Raw genomic sequence first — 22,964 nt, 5'->3', positions numbered from 1 at the left:
ATAAGTTGGTAACAAAAGCACTGAAATTTATTATGTGTCTACCAGAGGAACATCAGGGAAAGGCAATAATAACCAGACAAAATGCTTCACAGCTTTAGTGGGACAATCAAAGCCTCACAAATTCCCCTAAAACATAGGAGGAAATATTTCAAAGGCTTCACTTTATAGAAAAAGCTGCAAAGATTTGTTTCAGCAGTTGTAAAACTGGCAGGGAGGCAAGTTTTGCCCGTTTCCTTTTATCAGAAACATTTTTCACAAAGCCTTAAAAAATATTATCTTTGTGTGCTCCCTTATATCCTTGCTTGAGTTTTCAGCCCATCTGATTTGTCTGGCTCTTGTCACTTTGCATCTCTCATCACTAAAGAACACAGCTACCAAATCTAATGGATAAAGGAATGGAAAAGGCACCCACAGATTTGGGATCCCATCGAGTTTTTCTGGGGATAAATAAAATTTCTCCTTCTCAGAGCTGGCAGAGCATCCTGGAGCTGGGGATTGGTAGGACCTGTTAGTGTCACCTGCCTGCTTTCAAAAGCTTTCTGAAGAATAACAAAATCGAGGCAGAAAAAGGAACTTTAAAAATGTTCAGAAAGAGAGATTTCTATTTTTTCATGAGTGTGGCTTAAAATCAAGTGTTCTGGGAAGAATTAATGAGAAGGCCACTGAAAATGAACACTATTGTTAAAATCAATGTTATTTCCACACAAACACAGTCACTTTTCCTGACACCACACTACGCTTTCCTGCTGAATTCAATCTGCCCATCTCTCTTTGTCTATCTGTGGTGATATCTGGTATTTCATCACATGATTTTGAGGCTAGGAATTGAGATTCAACTGCCAATGCTCTTAAATGCCAGAATAAGCTGAGGAGACCCCAGGTCAAGGTGAAGGGAGGAATTTGACCTCAAAGTGTAAATCAAGAATGTTGATTTTAGAATCTCTTCTTTCTGATAACCCAAATATTTTATTAGGCTCGATTTATTCAGACAGCAGGAGTAGTAAGTCTCTTTCTTCCCTTGCTGGCAGAACAAGGATTTTTCAGGGTATGATGAAAATGTTGCTCTTTCAAGGCTCAAATGTATGAAAAATAAAAGTATTTTATGGGATATCTTGATAGGAATGGCTGGGACACTTGGTCAAACTTACTTGATACCCAAATTCAGCCATGAAAAAGGCTTTGTGAGCAGGATCTTCACAGACTATGTCAACACAGATTCCTAAAAATGACCCTGTTCCCTGGGATCCAGAAGAGAAATTGGAGTCTAACAGCAGCACCAGCCCCAAGGCCCACAGGAGAAATGTGTGTTCCTGCTGAATCCTCTACATCCCCATTCCCTGTTTATGTCCAAAAATAGAAATGCCTGTCATTTCCCAGGAAAAATGGTCACTAATCACTGGTGTTTATTTTTAGCCAGGATGTGAAATAGGAAGTGTCAGAGATCTGGAAAATTGCATTTACTCCTGCTGGGGATGGTGGTGGGCTGAGAAACCCCTGGGCTGGCTGACAGTGTCCTTTAATTACTGAGAAATGCAGAAATCGAGGATTTCACACTCCTGGGATGCTTTGAAGGAGCCACTTTCTGTCCCCTGACATCTTTTCTTTTGTCCTTACATGGCATTAGGGATTTCTCACAAGTTTTCTTTGCTTTTATCATGGCAATTCTCTCTCCCATCCCCCTGTGGGGGAAGAGGGCAGCAGTTTTGTGGAGTTTAGCTCCTGGCTGGGGTTAAACCATGACAGAAACGGAAAATGCTCCTAAGTGCATATTTTTAATTTTCCTATCGGTATTTTTATTCCTTGCATGATAATAAAACCCAGGGATCACTAAGGTCAAAGTTTGGGCTGGAAGGCCCCTCAAGAGAAGCAGCTCTGGCACCTCTCAGTCCCTCCCAGGCAGAAAACACCAGGAAAAACAAGATTTCTTCCAGTTTTGTTGACTCTAGTCCATCTCCTTTCCTCTGCAGGCTGCTCTCCCCTCCCTTGTGCTTTTGTACTTCAGCACATTAGAATATTAGGTCAAACACCCTCACTAAAATATGTGCTGTACAATATTTCTCATTTTTGCTTGATTTTTCTCTTCATCTGCTGGAGACATCAATGGTAATTTTCCCCTCTGAGGTTTGCCCTTTGATCATGCCAGAGTTTCCTACAAACATTATGTCAAAATGGGGCTTCCCCAGCTCCTTAAAAATGTTTGCTGTGCTCAAATGTGCTGGGAAAAAAAAAAAAAGGATTGCTTAATAATTTTGGAATTATTAGGAATTTTTATTACTTCCCCACTGCTTGCACACTCTGAATAATGGGATACAGAGCCTTAGGTGTGTCTCTGCTCTGGATAATGAGTAAAGGGTCACACAGAGGGTTAATCCTGATCTGATCTTTCACTAACACAGAAATTGCTGGGTTGTATTGCTTTTCCCAATAGTGGTGGTTTGGATCCTCGTGGTGGGAGCAGAGGGAGGAATTATTTGCTGTTTGCTGTGGAAACCACGTGAAATTCAATCTGTGGGGTAATCTAATTATAGTGTGAATGATGATCAGAGTAGGTGACAGGACTGTCTTCCACAAACTTAAACCTGAATGTACCTTATGCTGTCTAATTTTAGGAGCTGCAGTGACAGGAACAGTGTTTTGCAGAGCAGGTTATTGAGATTTATATATAAATATATATACATAAAAGTTATGCACATGAAAATGAAATATATACATGAAAAATGAAATACGGACATAATCCAGGGGAAACCAATAGTTCAAAGAAATGTAAATATCTCTCTGCAAAATCAAATATAGACCTGGATTTCCCTTTTTTCACTAATAATTGTGTTCAATGGCAGGATGTGCTGTCTTTGGTGGAAGATGCTGCTGCAGGCTCCTTTGGGAAGCTGCAGGGTGGAACAAGGAACTTTCCCTGAGTTTGCTCTCCACCAACACCAGCCACCAAACTCACACAGAGGGGTGTGCTCAGGCTCCCAGCAGAGAGGGAGGCAGGAAGAGCTCATGGATTAAACTTCAGATGAAATTTTACAATCATTAAAGCTGCATGAAAGCATTCTGCAGTGATGAGTACAGCTCTTGGAATAGCTGTTTTCTGAGTTTTAATATGCTCATCTCTTCTGGTAAGAGAAATATTTATTACAAGCTCCAGCATATAAAGGGGATGGGAGTTGTTAAGGCAATTAATCCTCCTACAAATCAAGGCAATCAATCAATCAATCAATCAATGATTCCCACTCATTGATAAGTAAATCTGTTAAAAAAGGGATGCACATAAAGCATTGAGTTCACCATGGAGGATGAGGGGAAGGGTCAACACAGGGCTGGGGGTTGGCAGCCACCAATTTTGGGGTGTCCTGCAGCTGGGGAGAGCCCAGGCAGGGGGAAAATGTGGAATTGGGATGGATGGTGGAGCCTTTGACAAATGGCAGCCCCAAGATAACACCACGAAGCACAAACAGCTCTTGCCTTGGATGGATAAACAGGGAGTGTCAGGTTGAACTGGGAGGGAGAGGTGACACCTGGAATTACAACTCCGTGGGGATGACGGTGTTTAATTCCGGCAGGGAAAGTTCCAACAAGGTGTGGATGGATCACAGGTTGAAAGGTGGAGAGTTATTATTTGAGGAAAAAGCACATTAGTGCAAGTCTCAAGGGTATGACCGTGTTTGTATAACAAACAATTTAAAAAAATAAGGATTACTGATTATTTTAAAAGATCCTTAATAATCAACCTCTATATGGAAAAAATCATAAAATTAATTTTAGAAATTGTCAAACAAAATGTAAAACCAGAGTTAGAATAGGCAACTTCAGTCTAGAAACACTTACTTTTATAATGTGACATTTTAAGTGGAATTAAGGTTTAAAACAACCGTACAGTGTTTGTTCTGGATTTTTAATCAGTGGAAACATTTTTAATCAGTGGGAACAGTTCAGTCCTACCTGTGTTTTGTGTTATGTACAAGGCTGGGTGGACTAAATGAGCACAGTGGTCCCCTCTGGTTTCTAATCTATTAAAAAAATTAATTAGATCCTGTTCCAATGTTGATTTCAGCCTTTACAAATCTATATATCCTTGACAAATCAAACAAAGGGTCCCCTTTAGAAACAGAATTAATGCAGGATTTTAACATTAAAGTTAAAGAAATTATTTTGGAGTGTGAATTGACTGTTTGGTTGTGTGTTCTCTAAGGAACAGATTTTTGTATGTGTAATTTTCTAAGGAGAGAGCACAAACCAAACTTCTCTAAAAAGATATCTTCCCTTCCCACCAGGCTTGGGACTAATCCTACACAATTATTGTGGTGGGGGTTGTTTTTGTTACTGCTCTGAAACGTTTTCATTTCAAACTGAGCATCTCATTGAGAGCCCCCAGCCCTGCTGAGAGGAGCAGGGGCTGCCTCACTTCTCCTCACTCCAGCTGGAGAGGGGTTGGATTTAATCTATTCCAACACCCAAATGAAATATTCCTATTTGCTGCTTGTGCAGGCTGGGCCATATTTCACTTCAAGATGAGTGGACTGGAACTGGAGATCTTGTCCTGGGCTTGCACTCAGCACAGAGGGAGGAGAGGCTTTCTGAAATCCCAATCTCTTCATTGCGTGAATGTAACACAGCTCCCTGTTATACACCTGAATGTTCTCAGCAAACTACATCCTCAAGGAAATTGGGCTTTTTTCCTCCTACTTCTGCTGCTGGAAGTCTGTTCTAGTGCTTGAAATATTTTGTTTCTAACCCTTGAAACCATTACCTGCCTATGGAACAACCGCTGCCCTGGCAAAGAAATGTTTTGTATTTGCTTTTATGGGTGGATAAACATTGATCCCTTAAGCTTGTCCAATACAGGGAGCAACACATCAGCAGTTTATTTTATTGAAACCGTGCTTTTGTCAGAACTAAAGTAAGAATTCTGGATAACTGAACAATTAATCTGTTTCCATCATTCCAACCAGGCTCCAAAGTAGCACTGAAACAGCCAAGCTTTACCCCCTGCTGAAACAACATCCAACCAACCAACCAACCAACCACCCAAATTTCCAGAGTAAACTCACCCAGTTTTGGCAAAAGTTGTCCAAGCTTTTCCCCTGCTAAAACAACACCCAAGCAAGCAAGCAAGCAACCAACCAACCTTCCTGACTAAACTCATCCAGTTTTGGCGAAAGCTGCCCAAGATTTTTGCCCTGCTGAAACAACATCCATCCAACCAACCAACCAACCAACCAACCAACCAACCAACCAACCTACCAACCTACCAACTAACTAACCAACTCACCAACCAACCAACCAACCAACCAACCATCCAACCAACCAATTAACCTTCCAGACTAAACTCACCCGTTTTTGGCACATGTTGCCCAATTTTTCGCCCTGCTGAAACAACATCCAACCAACCAACCTACCAACCTACCAACCTACCAACCAACCAACCATCCAACCAACCATCCAACCAATTAACCTTCCAGACTAAACTCACCCGGTTTTGGCACAAGTTGCCCAATTTTTCGCCCTGCTGAAACAACATCCTACCAACCAACCTACCAACCAACCAACCAACCAACCAACCAACCTTCCAGAGTAAACTCACCCAGTTTTGGCAAAAGTTGCCCAGTGTCTCATCATGGAGCGGCTCAGCAGCTCCTCAGCCTTGGTGTAGTTGACTCTCCTCTCCAGGGGCAGCCCGAACACAAACTCGATCTCGTAGCCGTGCATCACCCCCATCCACTCCGGCCAGGGCAGCTTGGAGGAGCGATGCTCAAAGAAATAAAAGAAGATGTGGTGGCCCAGCTGGGCAAAGCTGGTGCTGAACTCCACCGCGGGACAGATGATGTTGTAGTCCCCGATGACGTCATCGATGGCATCCCGGTAGTGCTCTGCCTTTCCCAGGTTTTCCCAGTCTGTGTAGTGGAACATGATGGACTCTATGGCCAGTTTGCTCGCTCTTGGGAAGGACAGAGTTAAAGCTGCCTCAAACTGGGTTTTATTGATCAAGCCGTCGCTATCCTTGTCCAGGCCAGGGACTCCGTAGGCCAGAAATGATAACCCTTCATCCTTATTAACACCCACCAGGATCTGGGTCTCTTTGAAAAGACCCTTCTCCATCAGTACTTCTGGCATGTCCTCCAGGAAATCTCCGTCCACGCTCGGGCAGAAATGTATTTGTAAAAGAGAACCATATGGAACGGTAAAAACTTCATTTTCCACGATTTCCTTCGGGTCCTTCTCTTGGAGGCAGAAAATGAGCTCTGACTCATTGCTGGTGGGACACTGGAGCTGTTTGGCCAAAGCCACTGCTCTGTTCCTGGCCTCAGAAGAGGTAATTGCAGCCCAGGGGGCATTTGCAGACCCACTCTGCAGGATGGCCCTGGTGAATAAAGGGTGGCTTTCAGGAGAAAGCAGGTGATAGGTGACAGAGGCCGAGCCAGCGCTCTCTCCAAACAGAGTCACACTTTTGGGATTGCCTCCAAAGGCTGCTATGTTCTCCTGGACCCACTGAAGTGCCAACCTTTGATCAAATAAACCTGCATTTCCAGGAGCTTTCTGGTTTCCTGGCAAGGACAGAAACCCCAGTGCACCAGTCCTGTAGTTCATGGAAACCACGACCACTCTTTCCACCCTGGCCAGAAACTTCCCATCGTAGACAGGCAGGGAAGTGGACCCAGACTCGAAGCCACCACCATAAATCCACACCATGACAGTGGCATTCTTGGGCTTGGGAGAAGGAACCCACACATTCAGGTATAAACAGTCCTCACTGAGGTTGGTTTTGGGGTTCCACATCTCCGAGCCAGCAAAGCCCGGGTAAGTCGTGTCTATGGGCTGGTAGCAGGAGTTTGCGTGTTTGGTGGCGTCCCAAACATCTGCCCACTTCTCCCGAGGTTCTGGCTTTTGGAATCTCAGCCTCCCAATGGGGGGCTGCCCATAAGGGATTCCCAGGAAGGCTGTGACTGTCCCCCCCAGCACCTGCAGGCTGGTCCCTCTGACTTTGCCCTTCTTGGTTGCAATGATGTTCTCTTCAGGCACCACCTTCTTGGTGAACACGGACAGGAGGAGAAACCCCACCAGAAACCCATTGAAGAGACCTAAACCATTTGTCCAAATCATGATGCCTGGAACACAGGATGAAAAATAAATTCAGAACTAGTGTTGCAATATATTAGTACCAAAATAGTCTGTTAAATAAGGGTGCAGGTCCTCCCAGGGGCACTGAAAATGAGAAGGTGCTGCTACACAAAGAACAGAAGTTTTTAACTGTAAGTTCTTTCTGGTTATTTGTGTTGCAAAGATTGTACCCAATATCTTGTATTTGGTCAGTACTTCAGAAAAATTCTCTTGCTAAAAACTGGAGAACTGAGGAAGACAAACCAGGAGAGATGAAATCATGCAAGCAGGCTCTGACCACTGCAGATGATTTACCCACCAGCCAAAACCTACATGAATAATTTCTTCTCAGATCTTGTTTTTCTAGAGGAGCTTTACCAACTTTACAACCAGCAGAATCATATGAATGCTATTTAGGATTAATATTAAAATGCTAAAACATCAAGGATTTTTCAATATACGAAGATAGTGCCTAATAATTTGGGTAAGGTCTGCTCTTTCCTTTCTGAGAACTCTTCCAAGTGATAATCAGTAATATCTTAAAGCTAAGTATATAAATGTTGATTATGTATCACATTTAAACGCCCTAACAATCTTATTCACCCCAGCCTTTTCAAATAAAACCTCAGCACCATCCTTGAAACTGAAAATTCAAAAAAAGTCCATTTGCATAAATCCATTTCTATGGTTTACATATCTGAAAATGCTCAACAAAGCTCCCTTCTATTTTTTTTTTGCCTGTTTCCCTGTCACACATGGCATGCTTTGTCCTGTCCCTTTAAACAGGCCATTCTTTGTTAATGAGGAGCGCTCGTGTCCTTAAAAGGAATGAGGATAATTTCTCTGGAAAATACAGCTGTGGCCTAATTTGAGCTCCTCCTGCTTGTTTGCCTGTTCTTGGAAGGAAAATGCAGCAGAGGGGTGGAAGGGAAGATTTTGTGCTAAGGGGCTCCTGATTTTGAGACAGCATCAAAGGAGCAGGGAGGAATCTTCAGGGACAATATTTTTAGCATTCATCTAAACAGACAGAAAATAGATAAATTTTAGAAAAGATAAACATTTATGCTTGTTTTGTTAAAATAAAATAGATGAGGCGGCTAATGGGAGAGACAGACTTTAGAGTTGGTCTTACACTCCACCAAGAATTCGGCGTGACTGACAGAAAGCTGCAATTGTCCCATTTTGGGTTAAATATTAGAGATGTGATTTATCAGCTCATGGGGTGCAGCAGCTCCCAAGGAGTTTGGTCAGCACAACTCGCCCTGGCACGGGCAGGAGGCTCAGTCACACATCCACTGGCTTTTGGTTCCTCTCTCCCTGTCCCAGGCATGGGATCAGGGAATATCCCGAGTTTGAAAGGCCCTACAGGGATCATCCAGAGCAGCTCCTGCCCTGCACAGACACCCCAACAATCCCACCCTGGGCATCCCTGGGAGTGTTGTCCAAAATCTCCTGGAGCTGTGGCAGCCTTGGGGCTGTGCCCATTTCCTGGGGAGCCTGGGCAGTGCCCAGAACCCTCTGGGGGAAGAACCTTGTCTGATATCCACCCCAAACCTGCACAGAGACCAAAACAGGAGCCTGTAATTACCCCAGTTTGCTGAAACACTCAAGCCTAAATCCCACTGTCTTTGAGAGAATTGGGCATCATTTACCTGGTTTGCTGAATATTTCCAGCCTGCTAAACCAACACAGAATTGGGATTATTTTTTTAACAGAGCAGGTTTCATTTTAAAACTCTCTCAAGAAGATTTAAGAGAGGAAGGAGAGGTGAGAATGATTTGGTTTGCTCTGTAAATCTGTGCTTAAAAAATCATTAGTATTGAGCATCCCAGGGCTTCTCTCAGCCCCTCTGCAAAACCAAACCCAAAATCCTGAAAAGCCACCAGAGCTGGGAGAAGGATAATGATGGATGAGGGATCCAGTTGGGTTTTGGAGCACCCGGTAACACTATGAGATGGGGGAAGGTATTTCTCCAAGTCTGTTATTGTGGCACTGTTACTTCACTGAATTTGATCATGACCAAACCACAAGCTGGAAATAATAAGGTATTTAAAATATTGTCATTATGAAGAGGAAATGATGCTAAGAAAAACAAGAGACTTTAAAGTTCCTCAAGATTAATCCACCTAAATAGTAATTAAAATTAATTATCCTCCTGCACTTTCCTGTTAATTAAAAAGAGATAGGATAAACAATGTAGCATTGCAAAATATAGAGACATTAGTTTCAGATCATAATAGCAGTGAGAAAAAAAACCAAAAAAATCAGTTCTGTTCCTTTTAAATAAGCTCTGGCATTTCAAAGAACAAGTTGGATCAAGCTTGAAAAACACAGAAGTTTTGTAGTACTGAATGAGAGGACTCATCTATTCCCAGGTCACTCTGCCAATATTAACAAAAGTAGCAAGTGACAGAGGATTATTATTACACCTTGGATGCCTGGCAAATATTACATTTAATAAGGATTTTAATGCTGCTTTAAACCAAACTCAGCAACGTAAAGCAAACCGAGCAAAACAAACATTCCTTGATTATTACACTGAGAGTGAAAGGGTCAGAGATTGCTTCAGCTCATCAACACCAACCCAGCAGAGCTGCACCACGCAGTGTATTTGCACATTGTAAAAACCTGCTGCTGTAGTAGTTTCCCCCCAGCAAAAGTTAAACAGACTCCACTTTTGCATTCTTATTCGGCGAGGGAACACTATTTATCTCAAAGCCTCTTTCCTCCCCCTTGCAAATCTTTACCCAGCCAAAAAAAATCTATACACCGGACCACATAATCGCTATTTAAATAGGAAAGATGGCTGAATTAATAAGTGATTTCTAGCTCAGCTTAATTTACTTAGCCCAGGATCCCTTGAATAATGCCAAGGTCTGCTACACACGCTGTTCCATTTGCAGAGCAGAGGCAGCTTCCCCCGGAGAGCAACAAATGGGCAGAGCAGAGCGTTCCCCGAGATCCCAATCCCCGCGCAAATCAAGCTGAACCGCAAATTATCCTGGCAGGCAGAGACGTGCAAAGAGAGAATCACTTACCCTGCTTCTAGTACAAGAAACTACAAAGTTTTTAAGAGTGGGGATCTTGGGATCCCTGGGGGAAATGCAGCGGTGCAGCTGCTGCTTTAAGCCCGTAAATTGGCCAGTGCTGACATTATAATCAACTCTTTCTGACATGGAGCTCGCGAGAGTTGGCAGCGGCCACTTGATCTGCCTCCCATCCCACATCTGCTCCCAGAGCAGCCCTGGAAATGCTCCAGGGACAACCCCAGGCTGGGCAAAACCAGGCACAGGGCTGGGGGAACACAGGGATTTGTTCTGTGTGTGGGGCATCTGTTTGTAAGAATAAACAGAAATGCAAATATAATAATTCAAGCCTCTCTTTCATCTTGCTTGGAGCACTGTCACCTGCAAATTTTTTTTTTTTCTGTACTCAAACCTCAGATTTTCTTTGTAAATAAGTATTAATTATTGGTTTTAACAGCTGTGGCAGATAAAACAGGAATGTGCCCTGCCTGGACATGTCAAGCACCAGCTGCATCACTTGGCTTCTGCTCATCTCGGCTGTGGCATTGTCCCCTTCTGATTTTAGGGTTAAAAATGGGACCTGTGCAGTGTCACATGCTGCTTGCCCTCTTTTCTTAATCCTCAAACAGGAAATCACCCGTGGTGCTGAGCACACCTGATTTCCTCCTTTTTCCTGAGGCTCCTGAGCATTGTTCCCAGCAGAATTTCAGCATTACAGTGCAACAATTCTGCAGGGTACAGCTGGAAACAGAGTGGGGGGAAAAGACAAAAATTCCATACACCACCCTCACAAACTTTCTTGTCAAACCCCCTTCCCTGAGCCACCCCACAGAACCAGAAAGTCACCCCTTGGAGCTGGGACTGCTGTCACCCAACAGCAGCATCTGCTCTCTAGCTCTGCTCTGAAAAAAAAAAAAAAGGCAATTTTTCCACAATTTAAGACTTTTTTTCTGCTGTCCACATTTGCTTCACCCTTTGGAGCTGAACACAATTACCTTCCCTGTTTAATAATCAAACTACAGCTCTGTTTCAATTACACAAAAGCAATATTTGGCAACGCATAGAACAGGGATAAAGCAGAAATAAAAAGTCGAGGATGAAGTTTATAGACCTTAATATGGAGATTACAAGTGGGGGTTTTAAAGCCAGAATTAGTGTTTTAACAGAGGAAAGTTCAAGAATGCAAGATCATTTCATTTCTCCTGGTAATTTTACCAGGTCCTTTATGATCTGATCTTCCACAGGTATTTTTCATAAATATGTTCACTGGAGAGAATATGTCCTACTCTAAACCTAAACCGCCATGGCAGGGGTTGGAACTGGCTGATTTTTAGGATCCCTCCAACCCATGCCTTTTGAGGATTCCATAACTCTCTGAAAAATCCCTAAACTTTCAGCACAGAACCGTCCAATACAGTGGGATTTCAGAATTCTTAACCAAGATGGTTAACTCAGCAGTGTAATAGAAATATTTAATAATAAAACAGTAATAATAATAGTAATAATAGTAATAGTAATAGTAATAGTAATAGTAATAGTAATAGTAATAATAATGCCACCAAATTATGGATAATAAATAAATCTTTAATAGTAAAATATTTAATAATTAAATAATTAATAATATTTTTAAAATAATTCGATCCATTCAGAATTATTTCTGGTGACAACTTTTGCTGATCAAAACCTTTCAAGTGCAGGAAACACTAAATGGTGCTACTCAAAGTGAAGCAGTTCTCAGTGTTCCAGCATCTGCTGCCTTTCTCTGCCTCCTCAGCCCGTTCGGGGACGTGTCCAGGTGACACACACTTCCTTCATTTCTCTGACATCAGAGGGATGAATCACAACCCCTAAATCTTGTTAGAGGCCACTTTAAAGCAAATTTCAGATGCTCATGACCACGCTCATGCTCTCAAACTCTTTGCCTTGAGCAGCAGAGGAGCAGCAGGAGACTCAAACACTAAAAGCTGCTTCTGGCTTCATCTGTTTTCAAACCTTGTCTGTTTCTTCCTTCATTTGCTGTCAGGGCTGTGCCTTCCCCTCCCTGCTCCTCTTCAGAGAGCCCAGGGCACCCAGAGCAGCCTCCTGCTCCGAGGCTCTGCTTTATTAAATGCAAAATGTGGAGTTTTCTGACAAGGTGACCCTGGGAGAAGTGAATCCACTGTCTCAGGCTGTTTCCAAGGCACCAGGAAACTCCGAGTTCAGCTTTGGGGTTACCTGGATGTCTTCAGGTAAATGTCAGACCTCTCCACTACTGTCCTTCAGCCTGATGTTCGGCTCTTGTGCTGTACTTTTACAGAAAAGTAAGCCAAATTCTATTTTTTTTCCCTCTTTAATTAAAAAAATTAACATATAAATTAAAGTTTTACAACTGTGCGCTGTGAGAGGAAACACTTCTTTTAGTTATTACTTAGCTTGCTAAAAATACCTGTGCAAAAATTAGGGATTAAACACATTTAATGCCCTCAGTAATTGTGTGGAGAGTCATCATTTTCTCAGTGATCCTATGGGAGAGTGGAAGAAAAGGAAATGCAAACCAGTGGGTGAAACTTTATATGTGTATATATATATATATATATATATATAAAAAACCATCTACATACATATATGTATTTATACTCACAGGTTTTGCCTTTTTAAAAAAATATATCTATCCATCTATCTAATGAGGTATTTAAGGTAATGTCATTTTTTTATTATTAAGGGCAAGGACCTTAAAAATCTCCCCAAAATATGAAAGTGTCTTTTTTTTATTTCATGTGTATGTGTGCAATCGTTGTCACATTGACACGGGGACTTTGATCAAAGAAATGTCCAAGTGTCTACAGAAATGAAAGCAAAGTTCAGCTCTAGGGAAAACTGATATTTGTTAGTTCAAGAAGCTTAGAGAACAATAGGTTTATCAAATATAAATGTATATGGAAATACATAAAAATATATATTTTTTATTATTTAGTTCACTATATTATATAGTATTATAAAAGCATAGTACTATATACTGTGCTTAAAAAATCATTATTGGGGTGGGGCCAATAAATTGTTTTATTATTTAGTTCACAATTAACTGCCCCTCAGGATTTTACCTAAGTATTATTAATATCCCAAGTCACACACATTCCACATCATCACAGAATCATGGAATCCCAGGATGGTTTGGGTGGGAAGGGACCTCAAAGCCCACCCAGTGCCACCCCTGCCATGGCAGGGACACCTCCCACTGTCCCAGGGTGATTCAGCCCCAGTGTCCAGCCTGGCCTTGGGCACTTCCAGGGATCCAGGGGCAGCCACAGCTGCTCTGGGAATGTGTGCCAGGTCCTCACAGGGAACAATTCCTTCCCAATATCCCCCCCAAAGCTCCTCTCTCTCAGTTTGAAGCCATCCTCCCTTGTCCTGTCACTCCGTAAGTTTTCTCTTTCCATTGATCTGCAGGACTTTGCAGAGCTGAGAAACCTTTGAGAGAGAAAAATATTTGGAGAAATACACGTCTCAGATGTTTTCTGCTGGAAAACATGAGCCCCTCTCCCAAGGTGTTCTCTGACCTTGCGCTTGAAGATCCCATTCACCAGATTTGGTCCTGCCCTTTTAAGCCACCCACAGCTCAAAAACAGCACTTGGGCTCCTGCCAGGAAAACTGGGCTGAAAATCTTTGCAGGTGTCAGACTAAAGGATGCCACACACCAAGAGTGGGCATGTCTGAGGGAATATTCACATGGTCACAGTATGTAAAAGTAGGAAACATCCTTATTTCTTTAATGGCTGGGAGGGAAATCAACAAGGCAATTACATCCAAACTATATTTGATGTCATTTCTGTGAAGATGTGGGGAGGCTGCTTTAAAGCCCAGCCTTGGTAAACTCCCCTGGGAGGGCTCAGCTCTCTCTCTCTGATCCCTGGCTGGATTTCCACGCCGAGCATCTGCGTGACCTTGGCTGGAACCTCTGAGCGAACCGCGCCGCCGTGAGAAAAAGCTGTGAGGGAAACAAGTAAACTCCAGCTCCACGAGCTCCAAAAGGTCAAGCTGCAGACAGGGGAAAGATTGCTGAGAAGGGGACAGTTAGCAGCTCAAGGACTCGCAGGGAAACACATCAAAGCTGCCAGCTGGGAAATTTTCAGGTTGAAAAAAAGCCCACAGAAGGTGGGAGCTCAGCTCCAGCAGCAGCAGCAGCAGCAAGGAATTACTGATGCCCAGCTCTGGGGCTTGCAGCCACCTTGTTCTACTGTGAATATCAGGAAATTAATCACTGCCTTGTCCTGCTTGCAGAGCATCTTTTCATGCCCAAGCACAGTGACCCCAAAGGGTTACACCTCCCAGCCATTTCTGGGTTTCTTTTTCCAAATCTCACCCTTGTTAAGAGACTGCACACCTGTATATCCATGGATTCAAACCAGGGATGCCCTAAATAAACCTGGACAGGGATGAAGTGTTGCTACAGATGATTGTAGCTGATGGTCAAACCCATCTGAAATTCTGCTGGTTTTCTGCTTATTCCAAAAAGCCTCACCCCAGAGGGGTGACAGGGCCAGCAGAAGTGCCCAACAATAGATCTGAAGGGTAATTTGATAATATCAGGAAAAGTGTTTCAGATACACACCATGAAAATGGGTACCAATTTATTAAGTATACAGAAGACACTAACACTCATGCAAGCCATTAAACATGATTATATTTTCCCCTTATTGGTTCAATTATGATCTGCTGTACCTATCTCCTTATTACTCTAATTATAGATCAGTATAATTTCCTCTTTATTAGCACAATTATGGTCTGTACTTGTATAAATATCTTGGAGAAATCAGACCCACTGAGAAAATACAGCCAGTGAAAAGATAAAGTTATTATTATTATTATTATTATTATTATTATTATTATTATTATTATTATTATTATTATTTTGAATGTCCACATATTCTTAGTTCCTTGAGGTATTACATAATTATGTATTTTATCTTTTAGGGATCAGGTTCAATGAAGAAAATTTAAAATGATTAATGTGTACTCAGCATTACTTGCATGCCGTTATTGCAGCCTGGTGTTTAGCTTGCAAGAAAAGAACTAATTAAATTATAACTTAGGTTTCACAGATTTCTGAAGACAATTAATTAATTGATTGTATGACTTTTTTCCCTTTCTGTTTCCTGTTTCTTTCCTATAGATAGTAAAGCTCTAATTGTTTGAAACAAAGATATTTGAATTCCCATAGTCACCGAATAACAGCAGCTCAAAATTCACCATTTCATGCCCTCCCATACCAAAACTCTGTGAATACCTAAGAGGTTTGGTGGATCAGTGAGCTCATTTGAATCTCCTAAGTAGAATTTTTATCTAAAAAGTGGAAATTCTGCCCAGCCCTCCCAATTCTCACTATTTTAGGCTTTGTCTAACATGATCCTCTGCCTCTGAGTTTCTGCACCCACAAGAGCGACGACGCCTCTGACGGAAATGCCATAAGGGTGTTCAAAGGTTCAGCCTAAGCCACTGCAGTTTTCAGATTCCAATTTCATCCAGCACAGTGAAAATAGGAATGAAAAAATTGATCCTGACACCAGGACCTCCTGGGACCTGCGGGTGGGGAGTTCCAGAGGGAACAAATTCAGCGTGTCCCAGTCCACGATCCCATAAAAGGGTCACGGCTCCTGAATGTGTCACAGCCACGGATTTTAGTGGGAATAATTGGGTGTTTGTCACGAGATAAAGCCTCAGGTCCACTGGTGCCCTGCTGTAGGTCTGAAGTTTGTGGAGAGGAGGTTTGAGAGGTCACTGCAGCCCCCATGCAGCCAGGCTGCACCTCCCCAAAAGTGTGCTCCAGCAGGAGGAAAAGAGTGGGGATGGAGGGATTTAACAAATGTGTGGATGTGGCACTTGGGGATGGCTTAGTGGTGGGCTTGGCAATGCTGGGTTTGTGATCAGACTTGATCTTACAGGGCTTTTTCATCCTAAGTGATTCTGTCACTGATATTTTGGTCAACATCAGCACACACTCTATTTTTCCTCATCATTACAAAAAAAAATTCCAGAGCCATTTTCCCTTTGTTTTCTATAATTCCCAGCAGATTTGATCTTTTTGGCTTTTCTGTTTCATGAAAGAAATATAACTTTGGGTGTAACAGAGGAGCCTGAGAGAGGCTGTGCTTGTTTTGTTACCACTGGGGCACCACATGCCAACCTCTTGCAAAGGGTCATGCCCAGATCCCATTGGAAACAGGCTTGGGAAAGCTCTTCCCCAGCACAGAAATAAACTTCTCAGGCTGGGTGGCTTTTCAGCAGAAGGCCACTTTGTCCTGTGGATGTGCAAGTGTCGTGCAAGCAGGGAAATCTCTTTATGAACATCTGTGCAAATTGTTCGGGAAGACGCCGCGGTGGGCGAGGAGGAGATAATCCATCATGGGGCCACCTGCTTAAAAAACCAGCCCTGGCAGGACAGGTGGCCTCCTGCTAAAATACAGGAGACTCCCTCAGGTGTTGCTGTATTTTTATATATTAAGTACATAACATGAAGTGAAAGGTAAGATGATGCGCAAAATATGATGCTCAGTATGGATTTTGAGGGTGCAGATAGAAATACTGAGGCCACGCTGAATCCAGGGTTTATCCATGTAGAACTATTAGGAAATATTTTATTATAGAGGAGTTAGAATTATCTTTAATAACAGTATATTCTGCTCATGGTAATCCTGCCCTATGCAGCTCCCTGATGGTTCAAGCACCCCATAAACTCCCCTTTCTTCCTTCCACTTTCATTCACACAATGGAAACTGTACAAGCCTGAACCACCGACTTTTCCAAAACCTTGCCCTCTATCCAATCCCTTGCCCTCTATCCTGTCAAAGCATTTCAACTCCAAAAATGCTCCTACAGCATACTTTCCTTTAGCAGGAGTTGCAAGAGGTTGGAACAGGAAGGGAAAACTTCAGTGCAGAGCTGGAGAACCTGGCAGAGCTCGCGGACCTCGGCTGGGGAGAGGAGTTTTAGTGGCTGCAGGATTGTTCTCATTCTCTGCTCATTTTCTCCCTTTTGCCTGGAGGCAGGTTCAGTACAAAATGCATGAAGAGAGTCCAGGGCCTGAAAGACTTTCTGTTTAAGTTGTCAGACCAAGGAGCCTGGGAAATTGAAAGATGTGCCCAAGATCATAATAAAAGACTAGATTGCATTCAGACACCCAAAACTTTGGGACACCACCATCCTTTTTGGTTTGTTCTAAATACCCCGCTGCTATAGCTGCAGTTTCCTAGATTTTCTTTCAATATATCCCCAAAAATAAAGACTTTTTGATGGTAATCTTGACTAAAAGCATCATTTCCATCCATTCCCCACAGCAAAAAGAAGTCAGCCCTTGGGATTCAGAGGTTGCATTTTCTAGAAGTCACTACAGGCAATAACCAAAGGATGTTGTGTAGAATATTCCTGGGCTCCTTAGCTGGCAGTCACCCCTTGGGGAAGGAAAACCACTTGGGATCAGCCTTCCCAGGAACTGCCAGTGCTTCTTGTGGGAGCCACCAGCACAGCTGTGAATCTTGTGTGCACAGTAATCAACCCCAATGAAGGCTGCAGCGAGGGCTCTGTCAGGAAATGGATTTGGGAAGCAGGGATGGAACCTCATGGCACAAACCCCTGTGCCTTCATTTTTGCCAAAGCTCCAACTCGCTCACGCTGGAGAAAACTCACAGGTGGGTGGGTGGGTGCTGAGTTTCACATGGACTGCCTCCCCTCAGCTTCCATAAAACAGAATCACAGCATCATTAAGGCTGGCAAAGACTCTCAGTCTATTTCCCAGAGCCCCTGGAGGAACAAAGCACGATGGCGAGGACTGAAAGCATTCAAGTGATTTTCATTTTCGTGTTCACGTAAAAGGGAAAAAAAAAAAAAAAAGGGCAAATCCCATCATCAGCTGCTGAAAACATCAGAGGGTTTGAATGTCACACAAAGAATTGGAAGTGCCTGTGGGGTTGTTTCTCTGATTGAGCCCATTTGTACCTGTATCACAAATGAGCTGCCCTCCCCACTGAAAGGCCATTTACCAGTGGTTAGGATTTAACCATTGAAAAGGGAAAAACAATTTGCTCACCCTCCTTTGCTGCCTTTCCTCTCCTCCTCCTTTTATTCTACACACCCCTCCCCAAATATTAGTCACAATTCATGTTGCCAAAATATCTGCAGTGATGTCCTTCCACGCAGAGTGTAAATTAATTCCTCTGGTAAATGTTAACAGCAGCTGTAAAACAGCAAAATAAAATAACACCAAGAAAAGCAATCAATAAAAATCTGTGCAAAAATTAGGTATTGGTGGGTGAGATAGGAAAGGGCCTGAATCTGAGTGTTTTACAGAGAAACATGGAAGCTATTCCAGAGAAGATGGGCAAGGAGTAAAATTTATCAAATGTTGCTGGGACAATTAAACCAGAACAGACAGGAAACAAGATGTTTGACCAAAGGGAATGGAAGTGAATGGATCCAGCTCTTTCTATGCTTCCCAAATCATTGTCTCTCTGGGCTTAGGTGACCCCAGAGTGTCACCATGCAAATGATTTTCAGCCAATGCTGAGACAGGTGTGTGCCTGGGCAGGGGGAATTTAGTTTGTGCACGAGAAAAGGGGACTCAGTCTTTGGGATCAGCACAGAGGTTCTCCAGAGTGGGAGGAAAAAAATACAAATTTTAAAAAATTATAAATAAACAAAAAGAAAGCAGAAGGCCTGCAGTGCTAACACCACCAGCACCTTTTGCTTGGAAAGCCGTGCTGGGTCACTCCATGGCTGGGTTCATGCAAGGAAGATCAGCTACGAGCGGAAAAAACCTTCCCATTTCTGACAAGGGGCAGCTGGCGGGAGCAGAAGGGTGGGACCCACCCAGGGAAACCCACAGAGCAGCTTTTGTCAGCCCACAGAGGGTATTCCCACAGGAATCTCAGGCAGTAGGAGCTGACAAAGTTGTGTGGAATCATTTATGGGAAGCGCTGAGGAGCTGAGAGGTGTTTGCCTGGGACAGAGCCAGCCAGAAACGGGCTCTGGAGATTTTGGCAGGAGCTGGAATCAAAGCAGCAGTGAAAACAAGAGGTGGGATGAGGGCAGGCCTTGAGGAGGAGTCTGTCCAAAGGCACAGGAAGGGCTCTGGCACCATCAGGATGGAATAAACCCATCCTAACCCAGTTATTAGCATTGTGTCCCTTTGACACGATGCCTGGAGTGCTTCTCCACGGGGCAGCTGCTGGATTGCATCATGTCACAGCACAGCACGGAGCTATTAATGGCTTTTAATGTGATCCTCTGGATCCTGACAATACCTGCCACTAATCACAGGATCACAGATACTGATATGCTTAAACCATTAAGCAAAGACTCAAAATGCTCTTCACTCACAGGAAAATGATGAATCTTCAAACCAGAGCATCCACAGAGATCCAGTGCATGCTGGAAGAAATCTGAATTTTTATTCTCCACGTGTCCACCTATTTTTGGGTTAATGACTGAGAGTTACAACCAGCTTTTTAAAAATATAACCAAAAAAATGTTGCCGTGCATTTCCTTGGCAGACTGCTTGCATCACTTTAATTTAGGAAGCAAACTGCATTACAGCAACCACAGACATGTAAATGAGGCAAAAAAATGGTGCTTGTTTTGTTGCCTTCCAAATTTAAGCTGACCTAAATAATTTAATACAAAATTTACGGCAGTGAGAACACAATTTGGTGGACAAATATGGGAACACAGTGAATTTGTAGGACAGAATTTGTACTCCTAAAGGATGATTCACCATCTGTGTGTACTGAAAGCAGCTTTCACTTTGGGGGCAAACACAGTGCAGACCCTCTCTGTTATCCCTCAATTTAGCATGGGAAAAGGAGAATTATCCTTTATCCCAGCAGGAAAACTGGGATTGTTTTCTGAGTGGGTGTTGGACATTAATTTGTCAACATTTTGCTCTCTTCAAGTACCTGAAAGGGGGTCACACCCAGGTGGGTCTTGTCTTTCAGGTGAGAATGACAGGACCAGGGCAGGTTTGGCTAGATAACAGGGAAAATTTCCTCAGTGAAAGTGTGAGAGGCAATGGAACCATCCCTGGAAATGTCAAAAAATGTGTGGGTGGGGCACCTGGGAACAAAAAAATTTAACATGAACAACTTATGAATAATTAAAGAAATATAGGTATTTTAATTTTTCAGTTATTATGGTAACAGTGCAAGTGATACACTTTTATTCCTTTTGTTGGTAGTCAGAAATTTGTGATTGACTTCAATAGGTGACTTTGGTTTTTAAAATGATGACAGGTGGAGAATTCTCAGTTGAAAAACTTTGCAGCTGGAATTTGCTTATGACATTACTAAATTAATGTGTGTGTGTATGCCTTAACAGATCTAGAATGTTAGAACAAGTGAATTCTTTGAGTTTTGTAGGTTGATCTAGTAGCATTGCAAGTAATAATGATGGAAGGATTATGAATAAACTTCCTAACATACATTTTAGGATATTTTTAATACACAGTAACCTGTCCTTGAGGCAGAAATGTAATACTTTCTTAGTAACTGTAAAAGAATCAGCTATCAGAGAGTTGCTAATTTTGATTTTACAAACAACAATAATAAATACCCTACTATGAATTCTAGGGCACACTTAGTAAACAGTTGTGCATTTTTATAACCTCACACTGGGGGTGTGGCTGTGCTCTCAGAGGTTGGCATGGCATGGGACCATGCCCACTGCAAACAGCAGGTTTGATTGTTCAGAGCTCACTTTTAAAGGCAATTCAAACCTCCTGGGTCTAGACAGCTCATTGCCCTGATCATTTCACCCCCCAGATGCTGGACCAGTGGAATGCTTGCACCTTAAGAGGAATGTTTTTGGGGGAAGCCCCTCTCAGTCAGCCCAGGGGTCGGTTTATGGAACTGGGCTGGGTTTCTTTTTAATAACCAGATTCATGCTCAGCTTCTACTGTGGCATAGTGTGTCAACAGGAGGGGTTGGACTCGAGGATCTTGAAGGGTTTTTCCAACCTTAGTGATTCCATGCCAGGAAGATGTCCCTGGTAGTGCATTGAATTATTCCTGACAATCCTCTGTGCTAACATGAAAATATGGAGCAACTTGTGAAACAGCAGGGCAAGGAGAGTAGAGAATTAACCCTGTCAGTGCTGCCCCAGACATCACCCAGCACCCAGCAGGAGGAGATGTCAGCTCAGCCCAGCTGATCTGAGCTTCTCCATCCAGGCATCAGCACAGTCTGCTGCTCCTGAGCAAAGCACAAATCAGTGTCTGAGCTGATGGGTAATAATTACAGAGTGATCAAAGCACGTCAGGCAGGGAGACCTCACATCCCTGTGCTTGCCAAGGGTTTTTAGAGTTCTGAAAAATACTCTGGTTTCTCCAGTTGGAAGCAGGATGTGTGGGAAGCTGGGATGGCTTCCATCTCAGGAGTCTGGTTTCTGTCCATGGTTGTGGTCAGCTGAGGCACAGCTCAACATCCTTCCCATGGCTGCTCCAGAGGGATCCAGGAACTGCCTCACTGGGATACAGGGAAAGGTTGTGAACAGCAGCGTTTGCTCTTTGGTCATTTGTCCTCTAATTCAGCACTCAAGGAAAAGAAAAAAATTCCTTCCTTCCTTCCTTCCTTCCTTCCTTCCTTCCTTCCTTCCTTCCTTCCTTCCTTCCTTCCTTCCTTCCTTCCTTCCTTCCTTCCTTCCTTCCTTCCTTCCTTCCTTCCTTCCTTCCTTCCTTCCTTCCTTCCTTCCTCACTTTTCCAAAGCTCTTTGGACAATTTTTCAGAAATATCCTCCCTGCTGTTCAGAGTATTTTGTCCTATTTATGTAACAATGTGTTTCTTCTGTAATAAACCAAAGCAGAATAACAAGCATTTTCATGAATTTCAGCAGAATTCCTATACATTGGGTCACAATAACATAAGAGAAAAGAGAAAAGCTTTAGAGAGTTTAAATGCATGAATCAGACACACCTGCAGTGGACTCCAGTGCTTTCTTGAGAGGGATTGTGAGTCATTCCTCAGCCATGGACTGGGCTAAAGGACAAAGAGGAAGCAATGAGACACCTCAGCATTCCGTGTGGAGACAATCCTGTGGGAATATTCACTGCATAAAAACAATGAGCCTTTTGCCCCAAAGCGGTTCAGTCCTCCAGTGGCTCTGAAAATCCCTTTGCTCTCAGCTCCAAAGCCACACAGGTGGAATCAAAGGTTCTTTGTGTCAAGTTAAGCAGGACTGAGCTTAACTCAGGGACTCCCAGACTCTGGAAGTGTCCAAGGCCAGCCTGGATGGGGTTTGGAGCAACCCGGGGCAGTGGAAGGTGTCCCTGCCCATGGCAGGGTGGAGCTGGATGGAATTGAAGGTGCTTTTAAACCCAAACCATTCTATAACTCTATTTTTCCATGAAAAAGCCTTGCCCAGTGTCAGGAGCAGCACCAGCACTGGGCAGGAATCCCCTCTCTAGTCACAGTCAGTGGCTTTTGTCCCAACCTACATGATCAGAAAATAAACTGAACTTGTAGTTTGAAAGATATTTTGTTCAGCACCCACATCTGCATTGCTGGCAATCACACAGCCTGTGCTTCACAACTAAGCAAAACACAAAATGTAGTTAATTTTATTTGAAAATTCTCTCTGAGCAATTTGCCACCCGTTTCATTTCCCTGCCACCTCAGAAGTTACACTCTGACCAGCACCACTTACCCTGAAGACACACAAGAAAGAGAATAAATATTATTATTGGTGTCTGAATATTCAGTCCATGTAAATGCATTTTATACCCTGCTTGGCTTTGTCATAATAGAAAAAGCAAGGCAAACTTCCAATTTTTTCTGCTCACACTTTCCTTTTGTCATTTTTTTTTAGTTTTTTTTCCCCAA

At 43.0% G+C, this 22,964-nt stretch overlaps 1 protein-coding gene across 2 annotated transcripts in view; it reads right to left on the bottom strand.

Annotated features, from left to right (window-relative positions):
* The window catches only part of BCHE (butyrylcholinesterase), a 28,185-nt gene extending 17,915 nt beyond the window's left edge, over positions 1 to 10,270 (bottom strand). Inside the window, exons 1-2 of one of the 2 annotated variants that reach the window (XM_084212241.1) lie at positions 10,137 to 10,270; positions 5,585 to 7,106 (exon numbers count right to left, since the gene is read on the bottom strand). In XM_084212241.1, the coding sequence (XP_084068367.1) occupies positions 5,585 to 7,101 (1,517 nt within the window). In that variant the 5' untranslated portion in view covers positions 7,102 to 7,106; positions 10,137 to 10,270. Of the gene's footprint in view, positions 1 to 5,584; positions 7,107 to 9,942; positions 10,012 to 10,136 lie in introns of those variants that run through there. The other variant, XM_084212242.1, reaches the window with a different exon arrangement.
* Between the last annotated feature and the right edge of the window lie 12,694 nt (positions 10,271 to 22,964).

The sequence above is a fragment of the Fringilla coelebs genome, assembly GCF_963513975.1.
Source record: "Fringilla coelebs genome assembly, chromosome: 10".
NCBI classification, from domain to species: domain Eukaryota; kingdom Metazoa; phylum Chordata; class Aves; order Passeriformes; family Fringillidae; genus Fringilla; species Fringilla coelebs.
The sequence above is the reverse complement of the archived record's forward strand: the minus strand, read 5'-3'. Positions and strand labels throughout refer to the sequence as shown.